General features: G+C 31.6%; 8 protein-coding genes and 1 non-coding gene across 9 annotated transcripts; 5 read left to right on the forward strand and 4 right to left on the reverse strand.

The window, feature by feature from the left end:
* Positions 1-233: 233 nt before the first annotated feature.
* Positions 234-4,045, forward strand: DFA_07116 (uncharacterized protein; the record flags this gene model as incomplete). The annotated part of the gene is made up of 5 exons (XM_004366927.1): positions 234-2,051; positions 2,297-2,336; positions 2,480-2,778; positions 2,837-2,913; positions 2,977-4,045. The coding sequence occupies 5 exons, from the start codon at positions 234-236 to the stop codon at positions 4,043-4,045; spliced, it is 3,303 nt and encodes a 1,100-aa protein (XP_004366984.1).
* Positions 4,046-4,548: 503 nt separating this feature from the next.
* DFA_07117 lies at positions 4,549-4,621 on the reverse strand. The gene has a single exon. It is a non-coding gene; the product is annotated as a tRNA-Ala (tRNA).
* Positions 4,622-5,833: 1,212 nt separating this feature from the next.
* On the forward strand, positions 5,834-8,983 carry DFA_07118 (uncharacterized protein; the record flags this gene model as incomplete). The annotated part of the gene is made up of 2 exons (XM_004366928.1): positions 5,834-7,992; positions 8,065-8,983. 2 exons carry the CDS (start codon positions 5,834-5,836, stop codon positions 8,981-8,983), a joined length of 3,078 nt encoding a protein of 1,025 aa, XP_004366985.1.
* Positions 8,984-9,291: 308 nt separating this feature from the next.
* On the forward strand, positions 9,292-12,355 carry DFA_07119 (microtubule-associated protein; the record flags this gene model as incomplete). Its single annotated transcript, XM_004366929.1, has 6 exons — positions 9,292-9,596; positions 9,673-9,796; positions 9,875-10,816; positions 10,887-11,129; positions 11,193-11,961; positions 12,036-12,355. 6 exons carry the CDS (start codon positions 9,292-9,294, stop codon positions 12,353-12,355), a joined length of 2,703 nt encoding a protein of 900 aa, XP_004366986.1.
* A 70-nt stretch (positions 12,356-12,425) lies between these two features.
* Positions 12,426-13,052, reverse strand: DFA_07120 (uncharacterized protein; the record flags this gene model as incomplete). The annotated part of the gene is made up of 1 exon (XM_004366930.1): positions 12,426-13,052. The coding sequence occupies one exon, from the start codon at positions 13,050-13,052 to the stop codon at positions 12,426-12,428; it is 627 nt and encodes a 208-aa protein (XP_004366987.1).
* An 812-nt stretch (positions 13,053-13,864) lies between these two features.
* Positions 13,865-15,165, forward strand: casK (protein serine/threonine kinase; the record flags this gene model as incomplete). The annotated part of the gene is made up of 4 exons (XM_004366931.1): positions 13,865-13,989; positions 14,089-14,662; positions 14,757-14,905; positions 14,985-15,165. The coding sequence occupies 4 exons, from the start codon at positions 13,865-13,867 to the stop codon at positions 15,163-15,165; spliced, it is 1,029 nt and encodes a 342-aa protein (XP_004366988.1).
* A 369-nt stretch (positions 15,166-15,534) lies between these two features.
* On the reverse strand, positions 15,535-15,988 carry DFA_07122 (uncharacterized protein; the record flags this gene model as incomplete). The annotated part of the gene is made up of 2 exons (XM_004366932.1): positions 15,535-15,645; positions 15,713-15,988. 2 exons carry the CDS (start codon positions 15,986-15,988, stop codon positions 15,535-15,537), a joined length of 387 nt encoding a protein of 128 aa, XP_004366989.1.
* A 923-nt stretch (positions 15,989-16,911) lies between these two features.
* Positions 16,912-17,983, forward strand: mcfS (mitochondrial substrate carrier family protein; the record flags this gene model as incomplete). The annotated part of the gene is made up of 3 exons (XM_004366933.1): positions 16,912-17,006; positions 17,107-17,663; positions 17,751-17,983. 3 exons carry the CDS (start codon positions 16,912-16,914, stop codon positions 17,981-17,983), a joined length of 885 nt encoding a protein of 294 aa, XP_004366990.1.
* Positions 17,984-18,115: 132 nt separating this feature from the next.
* DFA_07124 (uncharacterized protein) lies at positions 18,116-22,213 on the reverse strand (the record flags this gene model as incomplete). Its single annotated transcript, XM_004366934.1, has 4 exons — positions 18,116-18,660; positions 18,734-18,850; positions 18,920-21,468; positions 21,552-22,213. 4 exons carry the CDS (start codon positions 22,211-22,213, stop codon positions 18,116-18,118), a joined length of 3,873 nt encoding a protein of 1,290 aa, XP_004366991.1.
* Between the last annotated feature and the right edge of the window lie 184 nt (positions 22,214-22,397).

Here is a 22,397-nt window from a genome sequence, read left to right on the forward strand (position 1 = left end):
TAAAAAGTAAAAATAAATCATAAATCTTGATGATAAAAATAAGTAACAAACATATTTATAACAAATATTTGGAGAAAAGTAAAACGAAATAATTTTAATTTCTTTTTTAAAATTTCATTATTAATTTATTGAATTTGATTTAATACAATTTTTACAATTTTTAAATATTTTTACATTTTGCTTTACTGCAGTGTGCACAAATAGATTTATTTATATATATATATATAATAATAATGGATACAAATAATCATATCGGTATTACCAAGTCACTGGTGTTTGATGGTAAAACACTGTCTATCGGAGAATTACCATCATTACAATCATTAAAGTTTAGTGAGGAATATAATCAACCTCTTTCAGTTGGAGTGTTGCCATCATTATTACAATCATTGGAGTTTGGCGATGACTTTAATCAACCAATATCAGTTGGAGTGTTACCATCATCATTACAATCATTGACATTTGGTTATGATTATAACCAACCTCTATCAGTTGGAGTATTACCTTTATCATTACAATCATTAAAGTTTGGTGGTGGATATAATCAACCTCTATCAGTTGGAGTATTACCTTTATCATTACAATCATTGGTGTTTGGTTGTTGCTATGATCAACCTCTATCGGTTGGAGTATTACCAACATCATTACAAGCATTGAAGTTTGATAATGAATATAATCAACCACTATCAGTTGGAGTATTACCATCATCATTACAATCGTTGGTGTTTCATTGGAAATTTAATCAACCTCTGTCCCCTGGAGTATTACCATTATCATTACAATCATTATCATTTGGTGATGACTTTAATCAACCAATATCAGTTGGAGTATTATCAACATTATTACAATCATTAAAGTTTGGTGATGCATATAATCAGGCAATCCCAGTAGGAGTATTACCATTTTCGTTACAATCATTGGTGTTTGGTAATGGATATAACCAACCTCTATCGGTAAGAGTACTACCAACATCATTACAATCATTAAAGTTTGGTCTCGGATTTAATCTACCCCTATCAGTTGAAGTATTACCATCATCAATACGATCATTGACATTTGGAGGTAGATATGATCAACCACTATCAGTTGGAGTATTACCATCATCATTACAATTATTAGAGTTTGGTGGTAGATATAATCAACCTCTATCAGTTGGAGTATTACCATCATCACTACAATCATTAAAGTTTGGTCCAATGTATGCCCAACCACTATCAGCTCGGGTATTACCCTCATCATTACTATCACTAGAGTTTGGTGATGACTTTAATCAATCACTGTCAGTTGGGATATTACCAACATCATTACAATCGTTGAAATTTGGAGGTAGATATGATCAACCTCTATCAGTTGGAGTATTACCATCATCATTACAATCGTTGAAATTTGGTGATAGATATAATCAACCTCTGTCAGTTGGAGTATTACCTTTATCATTACAATTATTAGAGTTTGGTCGAGATTATAATCAACCACTGTCTCATGGAGTATTACCACCATCATTACTATCATTGGTGTTTGGTTGTTGTTTTAATCAACCAATATTAGTTGGGGTATTACCATCATCGTTACAATCATTGACATTAAGCAGAGACTATGATCAACCATTATCGATTAGAGTATTTCCGCGATCAATAAGGTCGGTCATATTTCATTGGTTTCTTGTAAAAAACCCCTATCTAAAAAAACAACAAAGACCATTAACCATCCAATCCGATTTCAAGAAATCAATTAAAGTTGGAAGATACTATCTTGAAATAGGACCTTATCAATTATTAAAGCTTCCATCAAAAAAGGATTCAATCATCTTTACATATACTGGATCACCGAGTGATATCGATATTACCAATTGTTTTAATCAACCATTGCCACTTTTGAATGTGTTATCTAATCCCAACTCTATCAACTACGATCCAAAATATGTAGTGCCTTACCCATTTAAAAAGTGTAATTTTGTTACTGTCAACAACCACAAATATTTCAAACTATACTCATTTCCATGTACATTAAACAAAGTATTTTTAGTAATATCTGCTTCTTCTAGTGAGTTGGTATGTTTTTGATTTAAAACTCGAGTTGAAAGATCAACCTCCTAACCCAATTTTCATTCCAACCAAACAATAGTGCGTTTACAAAGAAATAGATTACTCTCAATGTCCCAAAATATATTCTCGAGCATTGTTGGAAGTAGAGTGTATGAAACTATTCATCGGTGATGATTTGTTTGTCCAATACAAAGACCATCAGGATTGTACAGATAAACATATATTTTGTTTGGTGACTCTTTATTGTCAAGGCGGTGATCTTGAACAATTATGTCAATCTAAAACATTATGGTAAGCTACATCATTCCAATTTAAATTATAGCATTATAGATTAAATTATTTGTTCTTTTCTAATTCTGGATGATACTTAAGGAACAACACGCAGATCCAAAATAATAATCAAGATCTTGGGTTTAAATATAAACATATTAAAGAAAGAGTCATATGGAGTTACATTGATCGATTATTCCTCATACTTGAAAAACTAGCTCAACACAATCTTGCACATCTTGATATCAAACCACTCAATCTATTTATTGGAAACAATGGTGAAATAGTTCTTGGCGATTTTGGTTGTTGCCGATACGTCATGGAACGAAATCAAACCTTACCAACAATTATTGTTGAAAATAATCCTTTGACAAATCCAACAAATCGTATAATCAAACAAGAATCAATTAGCGTTACCCCGCTTACTGATTTAACTCGTGGGACACAAGGGTATTACCCACCAGTAAGTATTATCATGTTTAAAAACTATCATTGCCAATTTACTAAATTAATTTTTTTAGGAATCAAAATTTAAGGAATATCACTCTAAAAGTGATGCCTATTCGGTTGGAAGTACCCTCCTCAAGCTGCTTTCGTGGTAAACAAAAAAAATAGTATTATTATTTTGATTATTTTTAACACTCTCAATATTATTAAATAGTCATCCAGATGATGCTTCCAACAGGGATGAATTTGTAGAGAATCATAGAAATAGCAAGTATAATCCAGATCTTGTTAAAATATCCCCAATCAGATACTCTTTAGCTTTGATTCAATTTGTCAAGAAACTATTAACTGTCACACCTCAAGATCGACTTTCATCAGATGATTTAACAGTTGAGTCACTAGAACCAGGCACACAGATAATCACATCGCCATTTTTAGTTGACAAAAGTAAATTTCTTCCAAATACCACCAAATTGATATTTGATGGAGACTACAACTGCCCTCTCAATGGGCTACTTTCACCTACACTTGTAAAAATATTATTACTTGGAAAATTTAATCAACCAATCAAACAAGGTGATATTCCTCGACTAGCTGAAACATTGATATTTGGACCATCATTTAATAGTGAAATTGAACCCAGGTGTTTACAAAATAATTCCCTAAAAGTAGTTGTTTTTGGTAGATCATTTAATCACCAAATATCTGTTGGGCATGGTACATATTGGTCAGGTGGCCCTTTCAACAAGTCCAGATATTTTCCTTCCAGGCCTACCATTAATATAACCACTGATATTTGGAATCAAGAAAAAGAGTCAAATATCTTTTCAAAGAATTCAAAAGAGGAGTATAAACGAATTAATATTTACCATACTGGGAGATTAAATGTACATTACATAGACACTATCAATTCATTTACAAAAGTTTATTTGGAATCTAAAATCATTTTGACAATTGGTGAAAAATGTTATGGAATTGGAGAAATTAAAAGAGAAATCAATTTATTATCATGGAAGAATAATGATATTGAATTCAAGATGGATTTAAAAGATGTTAGTGTCATATCATTTGTAGAGTCTTCAATTTATCAACATTTATTTTATCAAATTGAAAAGAAAATATTTAAAGAAATGAATCAAGTGGATTTGGATGGACATGTCGTTGATGGATATCCATTAAAAGATATGGAGCAATTATTTGAATTGGACAATGATAATATTCATCAAATATTTCAGCATAATAATCAATATTTAAATATTAGATTTATTCCATTTCCAAATTAATGGAAATACAAAAATAAAAAACATCTTTTTTCCTTGAAGAATTTTCAAGCTATTTTTTTTAAAAAACAACAATGTTATTATTACTTGTTTCGAAATTAATAAACATAGATCATAAACTAGAATCTAGTAGTATATATAACCAATCTTGGGAAAAGATTCAAAAGAAAGAGGTCTGAAAACCCCCAAACGGATTTTTTAAACTCTGAATTATTTTTGATCAGGTTTTGTTGGATATCGATCAAACCTAGTCCACTCTTTAGCCAACTACGAGTAAAACCAGAATACAGCAAAAAGAATGAAATCCATCCGAAACACGGCAAAAAGTGTGGACCAGGTGAACTGGAAAAAAAAAAAAAAAACTGGAACAGATTTTTTAAAATTATTGTTTTGGTGATCCAGTTTTCTTGGAAATCAACCAAACCTAGTTCTTTCGATAGCCAACTACGAGTAAAACCAGAATACAGCAAAAAGAATGAAATCCATCCGAAACACGGCAAAAAGTGTGGACTAGAAGGGTATCGATCCCTTTACCTCTCGCATGCTAAGCGAGCGCTCTACCATCTGAGCTACAAGCCCAATTTTTTGGATGAGATCAAAAACAGTTTCGCGGTATTTATACCGCCAACAAAAATACATATTGTCCCAGTTTACAAATGGAATATATATGTCGCATATCATTTAGCAATCTAGCTCGGAGATATTGTTCGTTGAATGATTCATCTCTTTGGTCAGGTAGATTAGAACCAGTGTTGCAGGATCAAGTTGAATTAATAATTATTTATGATGGCAAGTCAAACAACAATCCCTTTCCTCTGGCACGCCATTTTTTTTAAGGGAGTGTTGCATTTACAGCCAGTAAAATAAACCGATCTTTTTAAACTGATATTTTCTGAAGAATTAATTTGTCAGACTTACAATAACAATCATGCAAGGCGATAATGAAATGAAGGAAATTCATAACAATAGTTCAAAGAGTAGTTTTTGCAGGGACGAAAAGAATCAAGTATTACATCATGTCGAATCTATCTGTTTAATTGCTCCTTGGAAAAGGGCGAGCATGTTGACAACGCTAATAGTAATTCTATTCAAGACAAAAGAGATCATGAATTTTTTGAAGTAATAGCAACAACAATGACAAGGGTATTGGTCGGAAAGAAAGTCAACTAAAAATGGTATTGACAGGTTTAATCGTTTGTATTCAATCTGTCTGGTGCATATAATATCTTTGATGGATGCAGTCAGAAAGTCTTGGAAAGGATTTTGAATTGGTTTTTTTTTCCCAATACTGAATTATTATTTTTTTAACCAAAAAATAAATGAACAAAAATCCTAGGAGAGACAACCAATAAATCTATTATTGAATTGGCAAAAGATTCCAACAATTTGAATTAATGACTCTATAGGTTCAATAGTGGAAAAAGAAAAAAAAGGAAAGAAAAAGAAAAATATTACTTGTACTTCAATGGAACTTTTTCTGACCATCTCTGAGACATTCCTGATAAGTGTAATCATTAACCAAAGGGGGATGAACATCTAAAAGATTTATAGTGCCTTGGGCAAAAAATAGTTGTATAATCATTCAATAATAAATCGATCAATGAATTTTGGTAGATTAGAACATTTAATATAAAAATAAAAAAAGCATTTTCCACCCCTTTTTAATTTCATTGATACTTTTCGTACTTTGGCTTGAAAGTTCATTTTATTTGTTATAAACAGAGAACCAACATGAACAGCAAACCAACAACAAAATAAAAGAAAAGAGATATGCTAACTAATAATGATACTATGACGTCGATTAGCAACAATAGTAGTAGTAGTACTAGTAGCAACACTAGCACAAATAACCAACAGAATCTGAATCATCATACTCCAAGTCGAACCAACAATCCAACCGTTCAATTAAGGATATCAAAGAAACCGACCATATCTCTATCAATTGCAAATACATTGTCGTCTTCTTCTTCATTGTCCAACAACAACAACAACAACAACAACACTATAGTTACAAGCAGATCGTCTATCAATGATAAACCAACTACAAAGATTTCATTGTTGAATAATAATAATCATAACAACAATAATACCAATAATAATAATAATAATAATAATAATAATAATAATAATAATAATAATAATAATATTAGTAGTAGTAGGATACCCGCAAAGACATTTACATCTACACCAAAGCTATCACTCAACAACAACTTACAAACAAACATAGCTAGTAATAGTACTACTAGTAGTAATAAGGTTACACCACCTACTGTGAATAGTCCACTTTCGACCAATTCTCCACAACCTCTGATTCAACCTACTACTACTTCTACTCCTCCACTTAAACAAACACCCGGAACGACTCGACTTTCACTCAAAGGTACATCTACGCAGACAAAGCAGTGGAATAATACACCTAATAATAACAATAACAACAACAATGTTGTTTCTAGTAATGGTATTAAAGGTAATACTATACCCACACCTATACTTATACCTCAACCTACGACAATGGCTCCAACGATGACATCAGCTGCTTTGATACTCGAAACCACAACACCTCTTAATAACAGCGATGAAGATGAATTTGAATGGGATCTCACAGATTTATCTCAACAATCAACAGCAACGATAGCTAGTACATGTTCGACAGTTATACCTAATAGTTTTGACGAAACACTATTACAACAAGAACAAAATCAACCAACTACATCCACTACATCAACTACGACATCTACTACGACAACACCTGCTGCTACTACATCCACTACATCAACTACTACCACAACATCATCATCAACAACATCTAGGCATACCGATTTTCAAAATACCAATTCAAACAATTCCAATATAAATAATAATCAAATAGCGCATCAACCAATAATACAACCGATACAACAACAACAACAACAACAACAACCAATTCAAATACAAAATAATAATATTAATAATGGTCAATCTGAAATTATAAACTCTGCCATCACAACAACAACAACAACAACAACATTACCTAATCCACCTCAATCATTAAAATCCATTTTAAATAATCATTTTCAGCAACCATCACCTCCACCATCACCTCAAAAGCCCAAACCACCACCACAACAACCCAAACTATTATTTCAAGCTAGTACAATAGCTGCACCAACAACGACATTAGAAGTTAAAAAAAGAAAACAAGAAATAGTTCAAGAAGAAGATGATGGAGATTGTTCAATTTGTTTGGAATTATTTTATTCATCATCAAATCCCAAGGAAGATCATGGAGCTGTTGCATTAAAGTGTGGACACGTTTTTGGTAAAAAGTGTATCAATATATGGATCAGTGATAAAAAGACTTGTCCAATATGCAAGAGAAAATCACTTTCCAAAGATGTTTTGACACTTTTTTTGCAACCTGGTACACGACAGATTTCACTAAACGAAGAGACTATCAAATTGAGAAACCAACTAGCACTATTGGAAAAGGAGAAAATGTCACTCAAGAAAAAGAATACAGCATTAAAATCAATTATTGAACAAAAGAATATTCCTCAACTATTTTCAAACAATCGTAATCCAAATGAAGCCATTGTAAGACCATACCAAATGTCTGCGCAGTCATCGGCTCATAGAGTATCTAAACAATTGGCAGCTGTATTGCCACCTTTAAAAACAACTCCATTATCCTTTTCATCCTCGTCCACGTCCAGCTCCAACTCACCACTTGCCATTACACCTATAAATAATAATCAATCATTTAGTGTCGATGGTAGTCTAAATGGAGACCATACAATCAAATTTGAACCACTCTCCTATGTCAAACTCAAAGGAGCCAATGTATTTGATTACTCTAAAGGTTTTGGTATCATTGTAACTAGTTATTCAAAAAGTTATGATGAATTTTGTCTTGTAACCATCTCTTCCTTGGATTCAAATACTTCAGATTTTATTCCAAGAGTTCATAAAGAGTAAATAAGAAAAAAAACAAAAAACAAATAATAATGTTTTATTAATTTATTTATTCTTTATTTTTTATTTAGTATTATAAGAGATGTTAAAGTTAATTATCATAATCAAGCAATAGTATGTTCAGTATCACAAGACAAGACAGTTAAACTTTTCAACATTCATACAAAGAGTTTGGTTTGTAACTATACTCTTGATGTTGCGGGTAGATCATGTGAATTTGATCGTACAGATCCAAATATTTTCTATGCATCTGGTGATAAAACAACCTTTGTTTTTGATATTAGAAATACCTTTAAACCAACAGGATCATTTGATTCACCAACAACGCTGGGATTAACAACATATAGATTATTATGTCAACCAAATGCTGAAAGTCAACCAACACCACCACTTTCAGCTGGTTCACAAACTGGAGAAACTGGTCTTTTTGTTGCAAACAATGATTTAACCTATTGGAATATTGGTATTCAAAATAATATAAATGAAATGACAGACAATGATAATAATAATAATAATAATAATGTAATTACAAGACCTTATCCACTTGGATTTAAAGGTCAATGTATAGATGTTGGCTATGACCCAATATCAACCAATTATTTTGCAACCTTTAGAAGTACACCTGGATACCCTAAAAATAGTCATTTTATTTTTAAACATTTGGGCAAGGGATATACTCAACCCATCAAAACCATCTATACCGACTCTGTGCAATCATCATTGTCACGGTCCATCATTTTCACCTCTTCGAATCGAAATCACAACAATCACAATGACCCATCGGAAAAGATGTGTTACACGGCATCGAGCAACGAGTTGATCAAAGGTGTCAATATTTGGAATGTACATACTGGACGATTGACACAATCCATCAAAACAGGTGACACTCCATGTGACCTTTTATTTTTTAATCATCATCAACAAGAAGAATTCCTCTTGACATTATCACCTCAAATGCTTCATGTATTTAAAAATAATCCACAATCATAATTATATAATAAAGATAAAGAGATTAGTTGAATTTAATTATTTATAACTAATCCAATAAATCAATCCAAACCAAGTCAATCAAATCAATCATAATTATTTCCTTTTTTTTTTTTGAGCGTCAAAAAAAAAACATCGTCGATTGCCCTATTTTGTGAATCATTCTGATAACAAGTTAGATATCTAGTTTTAAAATATCTTACTCTCATACTTGTATTACTACGTCCTTTCTTTATATTTGTTGTAGCAAAGTTTGTAGTTTTATAAAGTAAAAGAGAGAGAGAGAAGAGAGAGATAGATTGTTTCAAAAAATGACAGTAGGAGGAGTTGGTAGTTATAATTGGACTGTTCAAAGTGCAAATGCAGCAGCAACATCAACTATAGCAAAGATAAAGTCAAAAGACTTTAAAGATAGAATGACGGGTTATGAAGAGATGTTGCACATGTTTATGACGTTGCCCGATACCAACGCTCCCGAGTTTTCTCGTCTATCACCTGCCTTTGAAAAGATCCTCTTGCCCGATCCGATGGCAACCAACAAGGAAAAAGGACTTCAAGTGTTATTAGTATTCCTAGATAGAGCTTCATTCCTTCAAAATCCTTCAACTCCTCAACAGTATGTACTAAAAGGAAAAGAAAACAAAAAGACATTGACTCTACATACATTTGCTCATTCTTATTTCTCTTTTTAGATACTTTATTGATTTATGTAATGGTATAATTGAAAATGGATTATCAGGTAGAGATACTATAAAAGCAAAGGCTATAGATTGTATATTAATGATTGTTGAAATCATAGGTCCCGATATTATTTTGGTATGTTGGCAACAACAAAAAAAAAAGATAGAGAGAGAGGTCAATCAGCTGATATTAACTTGTTTTAAATTTGTTTAGCCTGTAATATTATCAAGTTGTTCACATAAAGTATACAAGATTGCAACGTATTCAGTGTTTACAATCAAAGAGATTGTTAGACAATTTGGAACGTCGATATTGAGTAGTGCACAAATCGATGCCATCCAGGTGCAACTGTCATTGGCATTTGAGTATCAAATCAAAGAGGTTAGGGCTGAAGCGTTGACTTTGGCAACCGAGTTGTATGCATGGCTTGGTGATACAGTACTCAGTCACCTCAAATCATTGCGTCCAGCTCAACTTAAAGAACTAGAGACTGCAATTCAACAAATCAACAAAAATGTAGCTCCAACACCTTTGAGAACTATTAGAAATAATAGACCTAAATCTGGATCCAATGGTACTAGTACGAATACTGGATCACCTGCAGTACCAACAATGAGTTTTTCACCTCAATCTCCAAATTCACCAACTCTTGCTTCTCAAACCAACACTACAACTGTATCACCACCACCACCATCTCAACCATTACAACCATCACAACCATCACCAAATGGAAAGAAATCATCTGGTATACCATTACCACCATCTGGATTAAATCCAAATCAACAAATACAATCAAACATTGCAACAACCATGTCATCATCTCCAACTTCATCGACATCATCCAATTCCTCATTGTCATCACTCAATGATAGTATGCAAATTAAATTGAGTGATTTCTATAAAATGTCAGAGGAATCGAGTTGGAGTGCCAGAAAACATGCAATTACCGATGTATTTATACCATTAATATCACACGACAAGATGTCATTGTTGGGAGACAAAGACTATGCCAAAATATCATCCACCTTGGCCAAACTCCTAGGTGATAACAACTTGTTTGTAGTCCTAACTTGTATCAATGCTCTCGAACTTTTGGTTAAAAAATTATCAAAAGATATTTTCTTTAATCATATTATTGTATTAGTACCAATTATGGTAAGAAAACAAAAGAATATATATACAAAAGAGGAGAAGTATATAATTAATCAATTTTTATTTTTATTAGTTGGATAGTTTTAAAGAAAAAAGACCACAATTATGTGATTCAATTCATGCCTGCTTAAATACTATAATGGATAAACAATTACAAATCAATGATGTCATGGACTTTATATTAGAGATTTTACTAAATAGTAAAGTGTCCAAACTAAGATATGAAATTTTGTTTTGGTTTAAAAGATTGATTTTAAATTCTAATCAAATGTTGTATAAAAATGAATTACCAATTATTATTAATGCTTTATTTATGGTAAGAAAGAAAAAGAAAAAAAAGTTAAATTATACTATATTAATTAATTTATTTATTTTTTAGATTTTAATTGATGAACCACCAAAAGAAAATAGAGATATCTGTCTTGTAAATATATGTACAATTTATTTAATTTTTGGAGAACAAGAGGTTATACCATTATTGGAACAATCAGGTTGTGATGAAGCAACATTAAACATTATCAAGGAAGGGACAAAAGATATAGTTTTCCCTTCTCATTGGTCAAGATCTAAAAAGGAAGGTTCACCACTTCAATTTTCTCCAAATTCAACATTTAAATCTAAAATACCAAGTCCTATTACTCCAAATAACAACAACAATAACAACAATAACAATAACAACAATAACAACAAAACAAATGGGATTTCTCCTACTACATCTGACAAGACCTATTTAAATATTTCACAATATAGAAATGCAAGAGCATCTTCTATAGTATCAAATAATAATAATAATAATTTGAATTTGGTAACAGGAGATTCAAACAAATTATTAAAAGATTTACAATCAGAGATTGATCTATTTACACAAAAGATGAATATAAAGATAAAAACACTTACCAAGACTGTTCAAGAGGAAAATGAAAAGGAACAGGCAAAGGTAAAGGCCAACAACAATAATAATAATAATAATAACGCACCAAATCAAATTGCCATCCCACAACAACAGGATAATAATCAACACAATACAACTCAAGATACCAAGTTTTTTGAAACCTTGAATATGGAACTTTCCAAAGAATTACAAATGGAAAAATCTAAAAACAAGGACCTATTACAAAAATTAAATGAAATGGAATCAATCATATTTGGTAAAGAAAAAGACAAAAGAAAAAGAACAAAAAGAATAACTTTGCTAATTATTCTTTTTTTATTTATTTATTAGATATTCAAACAGAGAATAATGAATTTAAAGAACAATCAAAATCAAATGTAGAGAAATTGGAATTTCAAAAAGAAGAGATTGAAGAATTGAATGAAATGTTGTTTAGTGAGGAACAAATGAGAGAAGAGCTGATGGATGAAATTGATAGACTTAAAGGCAGCACTATTACAGTGGGTTCCATCTCTGACCCCAATCGATTCCTTGTTGAAGTGCCAAAGCACCTCATTGAAACTTTACCACTTGATGAATTGGAATTATTCGAAGAAGTATATATGGAGAATCTTCGTATCATTCGAGAAGCAAAGAAACTTCATCAATAAACCGCGTAAACCGTAAACTTCAAACTACAATAATTATTTATTGTTTTATTTATTTTTTTGTAAAGTTTGATTAATCACTACTACTTGAACCATCAACAATAAATGGACCATTCTTACCAGGAGTATTACAACCCATTCTTTGATTGGCACTCCATGCACCGCAGTAAGTGTTGTATTGGAAGTTCTTGCCGCCAGTGGGTGAGCCACTGCAGGAAGCGTCGTTGCCAAATTGTTGAGCCTCGGCCATATTTTGGTTCTTGGCGCATGAAAAGATGGCGTAGCCGTCTTGTGGTCTATCGGCGTCATAGACGATGCATTTGCCAGTCGTGTAGAATCCAGTATAGTAGATGGTCTGGTTACACTTTCCCCATGCATTGTCATAGCTGACCCACCAGTAACTGTTTGTTGGGAACACAACATCATCGATATTGGCCATCGAGTAGGTTGTACCATTATAGTCTTGACCAATCTTGTAATTGTCAGAGTGCAAGTAGACACCACAGTCACTAAAGTCATAGACTCTCTTCTCTGCCACATTATTTCTAACAACCCATTTCTCCATACCAAAACAATAGTCTGGTAGAATAAACTCTTCAACTCCTTGTGATGATATTGATAAATATAATTGTCCTTCTGTAACTGATAATGTCATCATCATGATAACCATCATAGTTGCCAATACTAAATAGTTATACATTTTTAATTATCTGTTTGTTTGTTTGCTAGGTGATTAAAAAGAAAGAGGAATAAGAAAAATAACAACATCATCTCTCTCTCGCGACCTCTCTCTCTCACTCACTCGGAAGTAGTTACGAATAGCGCGGATCTCTCACTCTATTCATAAGGATTCATCGAGGTGATTAAGTTATTTTGAGTGATCCACCAAAATATCTGGATTGCTTTAAAAATTTTATAATAATCATAATATCCTCTCTACAATGAATAAAATTCGTTGTGTACAAACCTTAAAGTTTACATGTATCCTTTAACAATCTTGTTATTCATAACTGATTTGGTTGATGTAGGTAGTATGTAGATCTGTTTTACAAGATATATAATATATCTCTGCTGACAAAACCTTATCGATGAGCTTGGAAAACTTGGAGGGGGAAAGACCTTTTTGGTTTTTTTTTTTTTTTTTTTTCTATTTTTTTTTGAATAACGACAAACTTTTGAAAACATTGAAGGAGAAAATTTAAAGGGATAATAGTATTAGTAGTAGTAAGAATAGGATAGAGTTTTGATAGATAGAGTATACAAGTACACAGACAGATATAGTTTTAAAAAGAATATATAGACCATTTCTTTTTTTTAAACTTTTTGTAGTCATATCATCAATTTTCGATTTAGGCGCCAACATTATCATCACATCATCTCCTTCCTTCTTCATCTTCTTCTTCTTCTCCTCTTCTTTTTGTCAAATTGCGATAAGATTGATCGACAAGTTATAATAACCTTGGAGTAATCGAATCGAATCGAATCGAATAGACAAATCAACCAATCATCATCATGTCTAGTCACTCAAAGAAAAACAAGAATCGTATCTTGAGAAACAAAGCAAGAATATACTGCGATGCAAACTATAACAAACCAAAAGACTATTGGAACTATGAAGCTTTAGTAGTTGAATGGGGGTAAATATACATACAACAACTAAACTACGATGAAATATTTCATATGATACGTATATATTAATCATTTATTATTATTTATTATTAAATCTTTTCTTTTAGTCAACAAGATGATTATGAAATTGTTAGAAAGATTGGTAGAGGAAAATACTCTGAAGTATTTGAAGGATTCAATCTAAAGACCAACGATAAATGTGTCATTAAAGTACTCAAGCCAGTCAAGAAAAAGAAGATCAAGAGAGAGATCAAGATTCTTCAAAACCTTAGTGGAGGACCAAACATTATCAAGTTGTTGGATGTTGTACGTGACCCACAATCAAAAACACCAAGTCTTATCTGCGAATATATCAACAACACCGACTTTAAACATCTTGCACCAACCCTTACAGATTTTGATGTCAGATATTATATATTGGAATTGTTGCATGCTCTCGATTACTGTCACTCTAATGGTATCATGCATCGTGACGTCAAGCCAAGCAACGTCATGATTGATCATCAAAAGAGAAAATTGTATCTTATCGATTGGGGTCTTGCCGAATTCTATCATCCAAATCAAGATTATAACGTTAGAGTAGCTTCAAGACCATACAAGGGTCCAGAACTTCTCGTCGATATGGAAGATTATGATTATAGTTTGGATATGTGGAGTCTTGGTTGTATGTTTGCTGGAATGGTAAGAAAAAAGAAAAAGAAAAAACAAGAAAAGAAAAGAAAAGAAAGGCAAATAATTAATTAAATTGATTGTTGTTTCTATTTATTTTATTTAGTTATTCCAAAAGGATCCATTCTTCCACGGACACGATAATATTGATCAATTAGTTAAAATAGTCAAAGTTTTGGGAACTGAAGATTTCTATGCCTATTTACAGAAATATGGAATCGTCATTGATAATACTTTACAAAATATTTTAGGAAAGTAAGTAAATCATATCAATGAATAATTATTATTAGATAGACAGATAAATTAATTTATTCTTTTTTTTGTTTTTTTATAGACATCCAAAGAAACCATGGGCTAAATTTATTACCCACGAAAACAAGAACCTTGCTGTTCCAGAGGCCATTGACTTTTTGGATAAATTATTGAGATATGATCCAGCTGAAAGATTAACAACCAAGGAAGCTATGGAACACCCATACTTTAAGTTATTAGTACACCCACACAACAATATTTAAACAACAAATACAACAAGTAGCAACAACAACAACCAAGCAATATTAGTAGTAACACCACACCATACACAAAAGACAACTAGAACCATGAACAACAATATAACAACTAGAATTAAAATTATACCAATAACTTTTTCATTATCAATTAACTTTTCCATAAAAAAAAAAAAAGCAAGTCCCTCTTAAATTTGAAAATAATAAATCAAAATATTTTAAAAACATTAAATATTATTATTATTATTATTAAACATCCCTTTCCAAAAGGATGATCTTTTTACCAAGTTTTATTTCCCCACAAAGTATTTATATATTATATGATCCCACAAAATTATTTCCATTTATATATCTATCTATCTATTTCCAATTCATTTTTTACAATTCCATTGATTCATTATCAGCAGAGAGTGGTACAGTTGCATAACTGTCTACTGGTCCATTATTATCCTTGTATGCTTGATATTTGACAATTAACAAACCCCAAATCTTTAATATTAAAGAGAGAGAAGAGATTAGTATTATTATGTTGGATTATTATTATTTTTAAAATTACCAATGCAAAACCCATTGTTGTAAGAGACCAAGCAATATATTTGTATTGAGTGAAATCAATGTACCACATTAAAGAGATACCACTAATTATAATCAATGAAATACAAATAAACAACTTCATATTGATATATAATCTAAATCTTGATGGATGTGCTGTCAATGCATCATATCCAGGGTTGGTTCTAAAATAATGCTGTGAATGATGATTATGATGATTAGTAACCATACTACCTCTGCTATCCTGTTGTTGTTGTTGTTGTTCATACCCAAATATCATATGTTAAAACCAATGAGGCTATAGAAGCCATCAAAGGTAAATATAGAACTCCTGTATTCCCTGTTACTGCATAATACAAGAATGAAATAAAACATGATATCTATATAGAAAGAAAAGGAAAAGAAAAAGAGATTGAATGTTTAGACCAACAAGCTTGTTTCATATTGATTTTTTAAAGTAAAGAGTACTTACACCCCATGCCAAAGGTATACCCAACTTGATTAGATCAAGTTTCGTTAAGTTGTATGGTAATTGCATTATATATTGTCTATATTATCTAATCTAATCTATCTGTATGTTAGTATCTATCTGTTTAGTAAAGTAAATTAAAATGAAATTATTAAAATTTTAATTAAAGTTTTTGAACTTTGCATGGCAAAATTCCTCGCTTGGTGCCCAGAGAAACAGATGACTCAGGTCAAATGGCCTACCTTATAAAGTTTAATAATTAATTAATTATTTCTATATACTCTCAACTCAAAGGAAATAACCGAGTGGTCAGAGTGAGTAGAGGTGGAACAGGGGAAAAAGGGGAAACGTAATTGTTTATCAACCAACCAAAGTTTAAAACATTTCTACCAGAATAATTATTTTTTTAATTAAAAAAGATGGATTGATAAACTATTTAACAGAGAGAGTTTTTAAACAAATGAAATAATATCACAAAGGTAAAATCTAAAACCTGTTACTCAACTCTCAATATAAGCAACAATCTCAAGATCTTTAAGATTCGTGACTTAATGCAAACAGTTCGCGTCCGAAGCACATTATTTTTAAACGAATAACAATTGCATTATTATTTTTATTGTTGTTCAAAACGACTAATTATTAAAACTTTAATTTGTTTGTTCTCTTTATCTATCTATTTATTAGTATTAGTAGTTGAAGTATAGTAAACGACAACATATAAAGATAAATATATAATGTCGAGTAATAATAATTCATCAAATGCAGCGATTCAAGGCGCAAAGGATAGTATAGCAGGTACTATAGCAGGTGCTGCTTGCTTGTTCACAGGGTATGATTAAACACACTACTCATAGAATCTTTCTTTCTCTCACTTATTAATAATAAAATGATCCTCATCGATCACGAACTGATTATTCAATTCTTTCTAGTCATCCATTTGATACGATCAGAGTTAGATTACAAACATCTAGAGCACCACTTGGTATTATGGAATGTTTAAGAAATACAGTTCAAAAAGAAGGTGCCATGGCATTATACAAGGGTGTAACATCACCATTGGTAGGCATGATGTTTGAGACGGCTGTACTATTTGTTGGTTATGGACAGATGAAAAATTTACTTCAAAAAGACCCAAACATTCCACTTACACTGCCACAATGCAGTCTTGCTGGTGCTGGTGCTGGTATATGCGCATCGTTTGTATTGACACCAGTCGAATTGATTAAATGTAGATTACAAATCCAAACTACTGGACCTCAAAAATACAAGGGTTCATTTGATTGTTTGGTTCAGGTCATGAAAGAGTCTGGACTACGTGGACTCTACCGTGGTTTGGGTCCAACTCTCGCTAGAGAAATCCCAGGTAATATGGCTTTCTTTGGTGTATACGAAGGTTTAAAGAGACACTTTAGAAAAACTACTGGTCAAGAAGATTTACCATTACGTTATTTAATTGTCTCTGGTGGTATTGGTGGTATTGCTTATTGTATGTAAAATTTAAGAAAGAAAGAGAAAGAGAATAGTCGTGATGAATCAATTAATTAATTTATTTATTTTATTATTTTTTTTGTAGGGAGTATTTTTTATCCAGCAGATGTCGCAAAGTCTAGCATTCAAGTGTCAGAAGGAGCTGTATCACCAACTTTATTATCAACACTTAAAAATATTTATCGTGCTGATGGTATCAAAGGTTTATATCGAGGTTATATCCCAACAGTACTTAGAGCTTTCCCTGCCAACGCTGCCATGTTTTCAGTTTACGAGATTGTATATAAATTTTTAGATCAACAATATCCTCATAAATAATAACAAAAAAACAACCGAGACCCTTCCAAATGTAATAAATCGATCGAAAATATATCGCAATATTGATTTTATTATTATATGGTTAGTAATTATGAATTATTATTATTATTAATTATTATTTTTAATTTGTATTTACAAACCTCCAACTTCATCAGCTGATGCAAGCATAGCTTGAAGTCTGAGGAAATGGGAACGTATCCAATTTGGATCATCTAAAAAGTGATTGACAATGTCGACGGGTTCAGAGTCTTGATTGTCTTGCATGAATCTCTTGACTTGGCCACGAATATTTATGTACATGGTGTAGGGATAATGATGTAGTTGATGAAAGATTTCCGAACGCTTTAGACAAAATGATCCAACTTCGTAGCGAGTATGATCAGTCTCTGCATCATCATCATAAGACTTGGGTTTGGTAAAATCACCCTTCCAATATTGTGATACTTCGTAAGAGGGGCCTGCCAATGTAGCAGTAAAGGTTACAGAGTGAGTAGCACGTTTGCAAGATTGACATCTATTAGTGGTTGCCTCATAAGATGCAGCCTGGTAAATGGGTCTATACAATAAATCATCTACAAAATTTTGTTGCCAAACACTACTTCTAACTAAAATATCCTTTTTTCCAACTACTACATCTTCTATTCTTTGTAATGATTCTTTAAAATAATTGAAATCCTCTAGAGAAAAAAGAAAAAGAAAAATATTAATATATTTTTATTTAATCAATGACTTTTTTTCTAGATTACATACCCTTATTACTTTTAACTGATCGAATAAAATCTTTATCAACAATACAACTGACAATATATTGTAAAAATACTTCAAATGATTCTTTGATTGTTAATTTCTTTGTAAATAAATAATCAACTAATAGAAAGAAAAATAATAAAATTAATATTAATTCCGAATATATCTTGTAAATATTATACTACTAACCTTCTTTTTTAATAGATAATGGATCTTGACCTCTCCATTTTTCTTTTGATCTTTGTTTCTTTTTCTTTTTCTTTTTTTCCTCTTGATCCGATTCCTCTTCTTCCACTTGTTCTTCTTCTTTACCATTAACAATAAAATCATCCAAATCCAAATCATCATTATCATTTTCTTGATCATCATCAAATTCTGATACTGGCTTTTGTTTTCTAAGACTTTTCTTTCTTCTTTTTGGTTTTTCTCCTTCTTTCTCGTGTTCAGAGTCATCTTGTTCTTCATTTTCTTCTTGACTTGATAAATCAATGTCTGATTTTGTTTCTGGTGATTTCTTTTTTGGTGGAGCTTTTGGTTTTACAATTTCATCAAGATATCCATCATCGTCGTCGTCGTCATCATCTTCATTTCTTCTATTTCTTCTTGGTGATACTTTTTTTGTCTTTTTTACATTCTTTCTTTTCTTTTGTACAATTTCTTCTTCTTGGCTAGTATCAGAATTTGAAGCATCTTGAACAACAAAATCATCCAATAGATAATTTTCATTGTCATCCTCATCATCACTTTTGGCATCATCAAAAAAGTATGCCCTTCTTTTGAGAGGAGAAGTTCGACTAGTAGGTTCTTGAGTATAAATCATATCATCGTCATTATCCTTTTTCGATTTATAATTTCTTTTGGTTGGTGTCTCTTGTTGTTGTGGTTCTTTTTCTTCTTGTGAATCCAAATCGATATTATAAATATCTACAATTGGTTGTTTATCCATTGTAGAAGTAGACTTGCCAGACGATCTTTTTCTTTGTTGTTGACTAGCCTTTTTCCTTGCTTCTTTGTTTTGTTGTTTGTTGTAAGCATCTTGTTGCATTCTTTCCCTTTCTCTCTCTTGTTCAATCTCTAATTGTTCTTCATCAATATCACTAGACGATGAAGATCTTCTTATCGACGACAAAGGAGGGGGGTCGGGTTGCTTTTTTTGTTGTTGGTACAAGAATCTCATTGCTGAAGATACTGTTGGTGATGGTAAAATGATGTTGCTTGAATCGATAGAAGATGGAATAGGATCTACAAATACCAACTTTTTCTTTGGGCTTTTAAATGGATTGGTGACCTGTTGTTGTTGATCTGCAAATCCACTATTCATCCATTTCATCTTTGAATCTTCAATATTCCATTTATCCTCTTCTGTCAACACAAATGTCACTACATCTTTTTTGGGTGGTGGTGTCAAACTTTGTGATGGTCGGAATATCTTTTGGTTTGCTCTTTTTTGTTGTGTTGCTGCTTGACTTGACAAATTATCATTTAAAAAGTTGTCCATATGGAATAAATCATTATAATGATTTGTATCGGTTGATGACTTTGTGGTATTTGTAGAAGTTGGTTGACTTGTTGGTGGAGAATCAACATTAAAGTAATCGTGTGCTGGTGGTGGTCCTTTTTGACCGTCATCATATTGTAATATTCCAACTCCTTCATCTTCATCCAATTCAATAGGTGTTGATTTTTGACCAAGATCTTGAGATGGTTTTTCTTGTGATTGTGGTCTTTGTAAATGTTCCTCTTTTTCTTCTTGTTGTTCTTCTTGTTGTTCCTCTTCTTTTTCTTGTTCCATTTCCTCCATCTCCTCTTCTTCTTCTTTTTCTTCAATAATCATCTTTTTTTTAGGTGATTTAATTTCAATTTTTTCATCATCACTTGAAGAATCCAAAACTAAAATTTCGTTATCATCACTATCGTCACTATTATGTTGTTTCATCAACTCCATATCTTCTTGATCACCTTGCTTTTTTAATCTCTTTTTAGATCTCTTTTCCTTTAATTGATCGAGTGCTTCTTTTTTCTTTGATTTTTGTCTTCTTGATGATTCCAAAACACGATCCAATCCTTCAATATCCATTATAGCATTTTCTTTTTCTTCCTCGTCTAGATTTTGAATCTTTTTAAGTCCATTGAATGCATCCATTTTTTCATTTTCTTGTTTATCAAATGATTTCATTATATCATCATCATCATCGTCGGTTTGATCCATAGTTGTAAAATCTAGAGAAAGAGAATCCCTTGTTGTTGTTGAGGATGATTGTTTCTTTTCAACATTCTTTCTCTTTTTTCCAATTGGTAGACTGATACCTTCAGAAGAATTGAAAGATTCCAAACTTGAACTGACATTTGGTGGTGCTGGTGGTGTAGTAATATATGGGTTTTCATTTAGAGGTTGAAGAGGAATGGTAAAAACACCATCATACTCTAGTCTTTTGAACCCTTTAGTCATCATGATTTCATAGTCTTTGTCTTGACAATAAAAGGAGTTTGGTGGATAACTAGTTCTACTCATCCATTGCGTGTATTTCTCTACTGTACAAAACATCATCTTTCTAATAGTCGATATCTTTTTAATGACACATTCTATCGATGGCAAGAGTTGTTTCTCGCCATGATACGCCTTTCTTCCAAGTGGTGTCTCTTCTGGTCTCTGTATAGGTATTAATTCTATAAAACATTGTGATGATTTATCTTTTGTCTCCCAAAAACTTGATATTTTATAAACTCTATCTTGACCCCTAAAGATAAATAAACAATCGAAACAAGTTAGATATATATATTTATATATAAATACTTATGATTTTGATTTACTATTACTTACGGATATTGAGTATCTTGAATCATTACAATTGAATCAGTGTAATAATCAACTCCATTAAATTTCATGATTGAATAGAATATCATTGATTTTACAGATGCTACAGGTGGTCCAACCCAAAGAGTATTACTACCACGACTCTTTAATACTTGTACACCTTTTTGTTGTTGTTGTTGTTGTTTATGTTGTTGATGTTGTTGTAAAGATTGTGTACTTCCAAAATCAATATCAATGATATCAGTTGTATCGAAATCCAATGGTTGTGTAGGTACTAATTCCTCATTTGTCGTATTTGTTGTAGTTGTAGTTGTATTAATCATTGGTTGGGTTGTTACCAATTCTTCTTCTTCTTGTTGTTGTTGTATTATTGATGCAGGTAATCGTATTGGTTGTGAAAATGATTGATCGTTAAGAGTAACAGCACCAACAGTTTGACTACTTGTTGGTGTAGTAATCAATCCATCGTCCATATCAATAGGTGGGCCTGTAGGTTGACCTATATCACTAATATTCTTTGCTGTGGTTGTTGTAGTTGTCATTATTGGTGTTGTTGATTCTAATAGTACATCTTGTTGTTTCCTACTGTCGCCAATGTCATCATCTTTAAAACTATATAAATCTATATCATTTGTCTTTGTATCACCCAACTTTCTTAATCTTCCCATTATTATTATGTGATACTATATATATATGAGATAATCTTTCTTTTCTATCCGTACATGAAAAATACGATATACTATATTAATTAAAATATCGACAGAATCATTATAAAATGCCAAATTCGAAGAAATTAATATGGTGGCGCCAATCATCTTGGCACTTTGGTTTGTTTTTTTTTTTGGATTGATT

The sequence above is a fragment of the Cavenderia fasciculata genome (genome assembly GCF_000203815.1).
Source record: "Cavenderia fasciculata unplaced genomic scaffold Scf_ET2XIPL01CNAVH-3, whole genome shotgun sequence".
Lineage (NCBI taxonomy): Eukaryota > Evosea > Eumycetozoa > Acytosteliales > Cavenderiaceae > Cavenderia > Cavenderia fasciculata.